This window comes from Medicago sativa, chromosome 8 (assembly GCF_051527215.1).
Source record: "Medicago sativa cultivar Bolivia chromosome 8, Bolivia_mono, whole genome shotgun sequence".
NCBI lineage: Eukaryota > Viridiplantae > Streptophyta > Magnoliopsida > Fabales > Fabaceae > Medicago > Medicago sativa.
In genome coordinates, this window is record NC_140756.1 from 59,928,260 (window position 1) to 59,940,074 (window position 11,815).

At 33.6% G+C, this 11,815-nt stretch overlaps 2 protein-coding genes across 5 annotated transcripts; one reads left to right on the plus strand and one right to left on the minus strand.

Annotated features, from left to right (window-relative positions):
* The first annotated feature begins 5,614 nt into the window (after positions 1–5,614).
* Positions 5,615–8,801, plus strand: LOC146900086 (dolichol-phosphate mannose synthase subunit 2). Of its 4 annotated transcripts, none has more exons than XM_085734442.1 (4): positions 5,639–5,878; positions 7,556–7,641; positions 8,320–8,433; positions 8,520–8,801. In XM_085734442.1, the coding sequence occupies exons 3-4, from the start codon at positions 8,344–8,346 to the stop codon at positions 8,670–8,672; spliced, it is 243 nt and encodes an 80-aa protein (XP_085590568.1). In that variant the 5' UTR covers positions 5,639–5,878; positions 7,556–7,641; positions 8,320–8,343; the 3' UTR covers positions 8,673–8,801. The 4 variants fall into 4 exon arrangements, with proteins under 4 accessions (XP_085590567.1, XP_085590568.1, XP_085590571.1 ...); XM_085734445.1 differs by having other exon boundaries at positions 8,324–8,433; XM_085734441.1 differs by lacking the exon at positions 7,556–7,641 and having other exon boundaries at positions 5,615–5,878.
* Positions 8,802–9,961: 1,160 nt separating this feature from the next.
* On the minus strand, positions 9,962–11,537 carry LOC146900087 (scopoletin glucosyltransferase-like). The gene has a single exon (XM_085734446.1). It carries the CDS (start codon positions 11,535–11,537, stop codon positions 10,068–10,070), a length of 1,470 nt encoding a protein of 489 aa, XP_085590572.1. The 3' UTR covers positions 9,962–10,067.
* Between the last annotated feature and the right edge of the window lie 278 nt (positions 11,538–11,815).

The following is an 11,815-nucleotide window of genomic DNA, read 5'->3' on the forward strand; positions in this document are numbered from 1 at the left end:
ATATAATGAAGAACGTCTCATGTTATTTAATAATAAAAGTAATGATACAAAATATAAGTTTAACATAAGCTATTGTCATCTAGGGCTTACACCAACATGATTGACATCCTCAAAAGATATGAGAGATAAAGGGGCACTTTCAAAATAAGTGATTAACATCATCAAAAGCATGGTTGCACATACTGCAACAAGAAACAATGATGAAGCCTCTCTTCGTTAAATAATTATAAGTAGGAAGAGAATTTTGAATGAGTTTCCATTAAACTAAAGACTTAAAAGGAGGAACCACTAAGGACCAAATGGTTTTACCCTAATTAGTGTTAGGAAATAACAAGGCTGAAGAAGAAAAATACACAACAATCACAACACAAGAATATAACATGGAAACTCCAAAACCGGAGAAAAAACCACGATTGTTGTCTAAACCGACAACCAGAGAATTATTACTATGTGAAAATTGTTACAACACATAGACTTCTCGAACTCTCACCCAATGCCCCAGTACACCCACACTCTCACAAAGCAAATATTTAAACTAAGTAAGATATAAGCTTAAAGTGCTACTGAATGGTGAATCTAAAAACAAAGAAACTAGGTTCAATATATAGCCTTGGTTTTCGCCTTGCTTCACTAAACTAAGCGATGTGGGACATAATCATCAATAACTAATATTTTCTAACCTCCTTATTTATTCAAGAAACTTGACAATGAAACCCAACAATCTCCACCTTGATTGTAAGAGTTTCATCTTCCGCTTCCATTGTCTATACCGACAATCATACTCCATCATAAAGAGTATACTTCACTTGAAACTGAACCATTCCAAGATTTTCTTCACGTCAAAACCTTGCTGAAGGATTATTGCGAAACTCCTATGTTGGCTTTTGGGAAGTTCTTCAGCCATCGACATATCTCACCACACACCCTGCATCAATGTCAACCAATGCTCGTGTGTTTTTCTGAATCCGCTAGTAATAACTTGTCCTTTTGCATGGTATAGCGGAAATACCATAAGGACCCACTTTAACTTCTATATAAGATCATCATCATCTCCCAAAACAAGGGAGACATTGCTAGCACTTGTCTCGGGGTCTTTTTCAGGTACTTCTCCACCTAGACAATTTCGCTTTAAATGCCCACACATTCCACACTTGTGTAATCCTGATTGTATCCGCACATCCTTGACTTGTACTTTCCACAAGCCAAAGTTGATTCTTCCATCAAACTTCTCTATGTCAAACTTCATTGCGCTTGAATAAGACATAGAAGTTGCATAATACCACCATTCTTCAGCACCTTCACAATATCACACTTCTTTTTTCTGATGTGGAAAATCAGACAATGCTGCAATCACAGAGCATACTAAGAATTGTGATATCTCACGGAACCGAAGCTCTGATATCACTGTTAGAAAATAACAGGGTTGAAGAAGGAAAAATAAACACAATCACTAGACAATAATATAACGTGGAAACTCCAAAACTGGAGAAAAAACCACGACCGTTGTCTAAACCGACAACCAGAGAATTATTGCTATGTGAAAATTGTTACAACACATAGACTTCTCTAACTCTCACCCAATGCCCCAGTACACCCACACTCTCACAAAACAAATATTTAAACTAAGTCAGATATAAGCTTAAAGTGCTACTGAATGGTGCATCTAAAAATAAAGAAACTAGGTTCAATATATAGCCTTGGTCTTCCCCTTGCTTCACTAAACTAAGCAATGTGGGACATAATCACCAATAACTAATATTTTCTAACCTCCTTCTTTATTCAAGAAACTTGACAATCAAACCCAACAATTAGTTGGTTGAGGGACATTAGATCTAGTAGAATAAGCTTCCTTGAAAGACAAGTCACCTAATATTGAGTTTCCCAAAACCAATACCTAATATTGAGTTTCCCAAAACCAATTCATCCTTGAAAGTATTGATGGGAATGATCACTCTCTTTATATCATTAATTAAACCAAGATGAGAATTAGAGATCCGAGAGGAAAAACAGCAAGAACCGTTATGAATAAAATCATAAACCTTTTGGTAGACAAACAAATGTGCACCTTGATAGGAATGTTCAACTCTTTAAGTATAGTACTCCCTCCATCCCTCAATACTTGACCTATTTGGAAAAAATATTTGTCCCACAATACTTGACCTTCTCAGATTTTTAAGCAGAATTTGACAAATTTACCCCTTATAAATACTTTTTGTGGTCTCCATGTAAAAGTTTGTAGTGGAACAAAGAAAGTAATCATTATTTAAAAGTGAAGGTTTAAAAATAATAACAAGGGCAATTCAGTAAAAATATCATCATTCTCTTTCATTCATCTTTACACTTTTCTTAATCTGTGTGAAATGGTCAAGTAGGTTAAGTATTGAGGGACGGAAGGAGTACTTCATATATAATACTAGAACATCATTTATATCATTTACCAGTGCAAAAATATATACTAGTACCATCTCAAAAATAGAATTCAATATACATTGTGTTGTTTCGGATTATATATATATATATAGGGTTATGATAGAAGACACCTTTTATGAAGGTGTCTTTTATCAAGTTACTCTATGAGCATTTGTTAAAAGACATCAACTACTTTTTATGAAGGTGTCTTTTATCAAAGTTATAACTAAAAAAGTGAAAATCACACCTTGAGGTGTGACTTGATAAAAGACACCACACTACTTTTTATGAAGGTGGCTTGTAACATAACCCATATATATATATATATATATATATATGGGTTATGATAGAAGACACCTTTTGTGAAGGTGTCTTTTATCAAGTTACTCTATGAGCATTTGTTAAAAGACACCAACTACTTTTTATGAAGGTGTCTTTTATCAAAGTTATAACTAAAAAAGTGAAAATCACACCTTGAGGTGTGACTTGATAAAAGACACCACACTACTTTTTATGAAGGTGTCTTGTAACATAACCCTATATATATATGGGGCTGTTAACTGGCACCCACCTAAAAACACTAAGGTGCAAGTTAACAAGCTGCACCTACTAGTTATTTACCAAAACACCCATGTTTTTCTATTATAAACAAATATTATTTATGCTATTTACCAAAATATCCTTTTAATTGAAATAAAGTTTAATAGAGACAAAATGGTGTTTTAGTACCCACTGTTAACTTGCACCCACCTAAAAACACTAAGGTGCAAGTTAACAAGCTGCACCTACTAGTTATTTACCAAAACACCCATGTTTTTCTATTATAAACAAATATTATTTATGCTATTTACAAAAATGTCCTTTTAATTAAAATAAAGTTTAATAGAGGCAAAAGAGTGTTTTAGTAAAGTACAAGTAGGTGCAGCTTGTTAACTTGCACCTTAGTGTTTTTAGGTGGGTGCAAGTTAACAGTCCCCATATATATATATATATATATATATATATATATATATATATATATACAGTAGAAACTCTTTAATTTAATACTTGGTAAATTAATAAACTCTCTAAAATAATAAATTTGTCCGGTCCCGACTTGGGCCAATGTAAAAAATTGAAAAACTCGATAAAATAATAAGATAATAATTTTTCGGGAGATCCCTTTATAATTTTCGGTCCCAAGAAAATCATAAATTAATAATTCATCGAAACTGAAAAAAATATATTAAGAATACATTGAACACATTTGTTCCTCTTGTTTACATTTACTGTACTTCAAAAGTCATTATTGATTTCCAATGCATATGAACACATTAGTTACTAATTTACGTTGAGTGTCCCAAGGTTCGCTGCAACGTAATTTTAAGAGGCATAGACTAATTTGCGTTTTTGTTTGGTATGTACAGTACAATTACTTAAAAACTCTTTAAATTAATAATTATTAATTTATCGATAAATTAATAACTCTCTAAATTAATAAATTTCTCCGGTCCTGACATTATTAATTTATAGAGTTTTAACTGTATATCCAAATTTCTGAACAATTTGTTTCGGATTATCTAATCTGAAGCAAGACAACACCCATGAGAAAAATAATATAAAGTAGACTTATTTGATCCATTGGTCCCCTAATTAATTTCCATTTTTCATTTTGGTCCCATAATTAATAAAACGTACGTTTTGGTCCCTCATTTTTTCCTCTGTTTGCCAAATAAATCCTGGCCGTTAAGTTTAACCCCAAATGCATATGGTGGACCAACATTATATATAGTCCACCATAGACCCTATTAATTTCTTTAATTTAAACCATTAGATTTATTTTTTTAAAAAAGTGGAGCTTTGGATCATGAAGGCCCATTATATGTTACAATATACCATCAAAAGCTACTATTTTCCCATTTCTTCATCTTCTTCCTTCATCAACCTATCATCCTCATCATCAATCTTCATACAAAATCCAAAAAAAACCCAGAAAACACAAAATTAAATTAACTCAACCAAAAAAAAATCAATTCATCACCAATTAAAAGAGAAGCAGACAAAAAGTGACAGAACACAACAAATGCTGCGTTCTCCCCCATTTTTTCACAGATCCGCCACCACTTCCTCTACCACCTCCCTCCTCCAATCCTCCTCCATCGACCCTCTCTTTCTCTTCAGCACGGCCTCCGTCCTCTCCCACGTTGCATCCACCCGCACTCCATCCTCGCCTTCCGACCACCGCAACAAACGCCGTCGTCGCAGATGAAGGGTATTGATAGGATCACTGTTACGAATCCATAATCTTTTTGAACGATTTGAATGGATCTTCAAGAGAAAATGAATCACTGTTACGAATCTTCAAGAGAAACCAGTCTAGATTTTGGATTTTGTTAAGATTTGAATTTTTTTTACTAGATCTGTTACGATTTGAACAATTTCATCTTTGTTTTGACTAGATCTAGAAAATTTTGGTATGAATGTGTGAGTAGGCTATTGCAAACAGAGGTGTGAGTACGTGTGTGTAGTTGTTGCAAACAAAGAAAAAACAATTAAAATATTAATTGATTAATGGTTCTAAATTATTAAAGATAAAGAAGGCAGTGGAGAATGAATATTGTTTTTTTGATGAATTTTATGTTCTGGATTTTTTTTTATGAATGTTGATGAAAATGAAGAAGAAGTTTGGGGAAGAAGATGAAGAAATGGGAAAAAAATCAAGTGTTGTTGACTCACAGAAGATACAATAGACATGCATAATCTAACGATCCTCTTTTAATAAAAAAGATCGAACGGTTTAAATCAAAAAAGTAAAGGACTGTCAATAACGGAACTTTTATTGCTTTGACAGAAAGGATTTATTTGGCAAACGGAGGAAAAAGTGAGGGACCAAAACGTACGTTTTATTAATTGTGGGACCAAAATGAAAACTTGAAATTAATTAGGGGACCAATGGATCAAATAAGCCTATAAAGTAAGGAACAAATGATTAAAGAAATATGACCTAACCTTTTGTTTGATAGTTGAAAATGGTTGAAATTTGTTGAATTAGACCAAAAAAAACTTCAAGAGTAACACAATATTGGATGGTTCGGATTGCGGGTACTTTAGTGTTTTTTCGAACAAAAATTATAGCTGTTGAAATGAGAGGGAGTCATGATCGTTGCTTATATATAGACAGTTTTCATAATATATAACTCAAACCGTGCATTTTTTTATTCGAATTATATAAACTCAATGTGATAAAATTGAAAAGATAGAGAATGCGTAAAAAACGTAAAGGGTGGAAAAAGAAATTCTCGAAAAATTAAATTCATTTAAAAGTCCAATCCATCAACACTTAAAATTACTGTTTTGCCCTTAATGTCTGAGGATTCAGAAAACATTGGAGAAAACTAACATCAAGTCATCAACTACCTTCTCAACCGATCGTATAAAGAAAAAGTTCGCCGGAAAAGCCACCGGTGTTTATCGTCGGCCGCCGTGAACGGTAAGAAACATTGTGCATGAATTAGTGTTTTTTTTAGTGAGAATTTAAAATTGGTTTATGGTACCAATAGATAACTTTATTTTATTGATTGATCTTTTCCTTTTGGTTAAGTTGAGTGGATTCAATTATATTATTGGCATATTCTGTGCAGAAAATTCAATGTTTGAGTAATATGGGTGATGAATTTTACTTATATATCTGTTTCATATTTCTTGTTTGTATGCGATGAAATTGATTAATGATCACAGAAACAGAATGATGATATATTGTAAATGATGAGCATAGAAAGATACTTGAGAGTCAAGAATGATTCGAATGAGGGAGAACTTTTGCCCGGTTTGAGGAGGAAGGTTTCATTGTTGTGTAGCCCTCTTTTTTAGATCGAATCACCGGAAATGTTACTATTTTGTACAAACTAAATAGTAATATTATACGGCACCTGTGCATCCTTTTCTTTGTCCTGAATAACGTCCTTAATTGTACTGTTTTTCTTTTTTAAATTAAAACTGTATTTTATCCATATATTCCTTTCTAGAATCCGGACAAGTAACTGAACTTACCCCGTCTATGTTGAATTTTCCTGTGTCTTGCGTCGAAATTGGGAGTGAATACTTGGGGTTGAAGCTACGGCTTCTTTTAACCGAAGAATATGGTGTAGCAAGCAACTAAAAGAACTAGATGAAGGCAAAGAGATGGGAGTGTGTGGAAGATGACGGACTGAGAAAATTTTGATGGAGAGGGTGAGTGTGGAAGATAATCGGTTACCATCCAAATAAAAATACAAAATAAAATAATAAAACAATGTGAAAAGGATGATTTTATAAAGGGTTGGTTTTATGCAGAGCTGTGAATGTTAAAGTGACATGTTATTAATATTATGTTAATGTGTTCATTTTTTATGAACTTATAATGATGTTGGTTTTACTCTGTGCTGTTGTTTCTTATGTCCCCTTAATCATCTTAGCATGCAACATTAGGAAAAGGATGGTTATTGGGATATATTTCATGTTTCCTGTTTTTGTTAAGTATATGTAATATAAAATCAGAAAAGCGTATGTCATTTTCTCTTTTGTTATATTCTTCTATGTCTTTCTTCAATAGGCATAAGAATGCTCTCAATAAAATCAATCATATTATACCCCATATTATATATAGCCACCATTCACACTAGTTTGATGGGCTCCTGCTTCAGTTTATATTGAAGTAGTCAGCTATTAGTCACACCAATCTTTCACCTAGACATTAGTTTTTATCTTTGTAATGATAAAACTCTTGCCTCGCTTTAAATGGGTCGAAAATTCAAAAAACCATTTTGGTTCATTCATGTCAAGTCAACTTCTAATAGTAACAAAAAGTCAATATCTGTAGCAAATGAGATGGATCCCCAATTTGTCATTGTCTTAGCCGGTAACCAACTTGTGTCGTCAATGTTGATCAGACGGCACCAGTAGCTAGTGATAATGTGATATACCACCAGAGTGAACTTGATAGGAATTTGCAATATAAGCTTGCCTTCTACTCAATTTGACTTCATCCAATGCTTGGACTTGCTTACTTTAGGTAGAAATGTCGTTTTGTTATATCATTACGTGCATAGTCAATGACTTATTATGCTTTTAATGTAATAAGCATGTGATCAGTATTCATATAACCCACAAGATTCTTTGTCTTGTGCAGATGGCTTCTGCAAAAATGAATTTGTAAAACAAACAAACCTAAAATATTACCTCATAGTAATAGTTCCTCTTCACAAAAATACAAAGGTAATTTGTTTCTTTCCTTCGATAAAACTAATAGAAAACAAGGGCAGTTGCTCCAATATTGTACACTACAAAATCCCGAACCTAGACAATTGATTCATACCCTCATTTTCATCGTGCTTGATTTTCTGCTTATTTTTGGAGCCTGTTAACAGGAAAATTGGTCAAATAAGAAGTTAAGAACCAAAGGATCAAGCAGTTTTTGAACTGTTCCAACATGTTCAGAAACCAGTTTGACAAATCAATTTGGAAATCAGTTCAGAAACCAGTTCTGTTTGGGAATTTAAAACTGCCTCAACGATTCAAAAAATCATTAGAGTTCGGTCCATGGAGTACCAAAAGTGGTTAAGCTTGGTTCGACTGAACTGGTTTCTTGTTAGTTCAGTTTAGTTTTCTTTGTTAAATTGAACCATGAATACTCTGTCATGGTCCCTATTTTATGATTTTATTCAAGCTGCATTTCTGATAAAACTTCTTAAGATTTCATTCACCTTCGCATTCATCAATTTGATGTAGATTTTTATAAGGAAGATTATATTTCAATTTCCAATTCCTTTCAGCTCATTGCAGACTTTAAGAATATACTTGTGCCGAGTATGCTATCAATATTTTGTTGAATTTGTTTCTACTTTCTATTATTGTAAATGCTAACAGTCATCTGTGTATTTTTGTTGTCGACAGGAAGCAAAAACGATAGGAATCAAAATGGAACTAGCAGACAGAGCAGTTGGATTTCTATTGTCCTGTATAAGCTTATCGATATTCACTTATTATACTTTCTGGGTTATCATCCTGGTTAGTAACATGCCAAGTATTTTAAATGTATTATGGCTACCTTATTTTAACTTCCTAATAAGTTTTTCGATATTGTGCTCTTTCAGCCCTTTGTAGATGATGATCATTTCGTGCACAAGTATTTCTTACCCCAAGAATATGCCATATTAATACCTGTTTCTGCTGGTGTTGCTCTTATTTGCCTCTTATGTATATTTATTGGGTTCGTGATGCTCAAATCCAAGAAGAAGAAGGCATAATGTATGTTGTCTTTTTTGTTGCACAATTTATTTTGATGTTTTGAAACAACAATGTGTTTTCTCTACCATTTTATACATGAAAGTGGAATTATAACTATGTATGACCCTAGTGTCAGGAATTGGCTACCACATTACCTCGTTTTTGTAGCTGGCGGGGTGATTTTTTGTCCTTAATGTAGTATCTACAGCACACAACATGGATTTGGTTCCTCTCCGTTTCCCCTTTAATTTTCTCATTCCTGTTAGAAAAGAGATAGAGACACAAACATTTATTTACTCAATTTTGTTTGTTTATAAGGTTCATCAAAAATTCAAAATTATTTTTGTGTCCGTCTCCTTACATGAGGGTGAAAAGGAGAGGATCTAAATCTCACATATAACGGTACCAAACATTTTTGTTTATTCAATTCTCCTTATTACCACTTTTTAAAGTGAAATCAAAATATTGTTTTTTTGTCATGCCCCGTTTTACTTGTAACATAATATTATGTATGTAAATATATTCCATATGTATTTAATGGAAAGGCCTCCCTTCTCTTGACGAGACTGAGTTGCTGCGATTGAGAAGTAGAGGGCCGTGGTTCGAATGTCTTTGCACCAAGTGCTACACCTTGCATTAGGAATGTTTATTCTTCGTTAGAGCTGTCAATGTATGCAAGCTAATAAGACTTGGCTCCAGCCTACATGTTGGGGGACCAAAACGTTCCCAAGCATTATTTTTTTAATCTCTTTACTCAAACTTCTTTTTATCTCTTTCAAAGCTTTGATCCTACATAAAAGTACAGATGATGGATTAACTAAGGATATCGAATTAATAAAATGCACCTGGATATATTTTCATAATTGATGGTGGTAGTTGAAACAATGGCTGAAACTAGTCTAGCAGCGCTGTAGCATGTTGTTTTTCAGTTAATTTTAGTCAATTATTTGAAACAAAGAAGGAACCAAACATAACAAACTCTTGCATTCAATTATTTTTGTAATAATCTCAACTATAAATTCTAATGAGCAATTATTATTATAAAGAGGAGCATAAAAAATGATTGCTTAATCTTGAGTTACCAAGGAAAGCCTTTTCAACTAAACCAAAAATCTCTTTATGATAGTTTGTATAGCCAGAGATGTAAAACAAAGACTTAAAAAAACACACAAAGCAAGAAACTGTATCATTTTGTGTTTTGGAAGGACGGTACTACACATTTTGTGTGTTTGAAAGGATGATACTACACATGATTCTTTGCCAGAATATTTCAAAAGCAACAAAAAAAATTGTGTAATTAAGAAATAAATAAACAATTAAGGAAATTTTACTACTAATATTATGTCTAAAAGAAGCTAGCAAATGTTAAATTTGTCATAATACTGCGTTGCTTTATTCTAGGCTAGACATGCATATTATTCTTGTGAGATGCTTTGTTGGTGAGATAGTGAACCCAATTCCTCAATTAAAGCATTCAACTGTGAGTAAGATGATCCATCTTCTTCCACAGCCTTCTTTGCCATTTCTGCAAGCATTTTTGCTTTGTTCCTCATTTCATATGCTTCTTCCCCTTCCATAACCCTCTTCACAGCCTTCTCCACTGCATCCCATTGAACATTATCCCCAACCTTTATAACCCATTTTTTAACCCCAACGGGTACACCAGTTTTAAGCACCTCAGTGACCAACTTCTCATTGTAAAATTGCTCGGCTGCGACAGGCCAAGTAATCATAGGTACTCCAGCTACCACTCCTTCTAAAACCGAATTCCATCCGCAATGCGTCACAAATGCCCCGAGTGCTTCATGTTCAAGAATCAACACTTGTGGAGACCAACCTCTTATAATTAGTCCTTTTCCTTCCGTTCTTTCCTCGAATCCTTCAGGTAGCCATTCTTCTCCGTCTTCTTTCTGTGTCCTCACAACCCAGATAAAATCATGCCCTGATGCTTCGAGTCCCATAGCAATTTCCTTAAGCTGAGAGTTAAGGAAGTATGTTGTACTTCCAAAACACACGTAAACAACTGAGTTGATATTTTTTGTGTCAAGCCACTTTAGACACTCGTGTTTGTCAATAGATGCTTCTTTTCCGCGGTACGATGTTATCTCTTCCTCCTTGTTGTTATTGTGAATTGAGAGTGGACCTATATGCCATTCTTTTATACCAAATACCTCTCTATAATAATCTGCATAAACATGCTCAAGCTCATAGAAGCTATTAACAATAACTCCGTAGCTCCTTACCTCTGAATCCTTAATTTCCTCAAATAATTTGGCAAAGCTTTGGCTTATGGGATCGTTTTCTGTGAGTGTATTTGGCAGCTGCAACCTTGTCATTTTGATATTACCGGGAAGATTGGTAATCTCAAATAGGTCTGTGTCAGATGAAACATTTTTGTAAGGCTGATATTTCTTCATGCATTGAGAAGCACACAATGAAAATAAACTAGTGCCATGGAACACAATCCTAGGAATTCCAAATTTTGCAGCAGAATCAGTTGTCCATGGAAAGAACATATCAGCAACAATACAATGTGGTTTTTGCTGAAGCAATAGTTCTTCAAAGGGCTGTTGTAGCAATCTAGTAGCAGCAAAGAATTTCGGAACCACGGAAACCGAAGGGATTGAATCAACATTCTCACATCCTTCAGGTAAACCTGCCTCTACACAAGGGAACTTGATGGTTTGAATATCTATATTGTTAAAATGGATTTTGGATTGTTCTAAGGCTTTTGAGATGGGAGGTTTGTTGAGGGGTGTGGTGACTATGGTAACCCTAACACCTTTTGAAGCAAATAGTTTAGCCATATCAATGGTAGGTATCATATGGCCATGGCCCATGAAAGGGAAAAATAATATGTGTAAAGAATTGGATTGACTATCCATATTTCTCACTTGTGATTTTTTTGCTCACAATGAGGTATAAGGAGAGGATTTGAAGTGTTCAGTGTGCTATATCTCTGAATGAAAATAATAATAAAAGCTGAGGATTTATAACTACTATTAGCTTTTGGTCAAATACTATAAATTGAGGAAGTATTTAATTTTGTTGACTGAAAATCTCTTTCACATTGGAGTAATTATTATCATAATTTTGTAGATTATAAAAAATATTTTTTCTAAAGGTAAAAAATATTTATTTTAATGAACATTCATTTTATGTG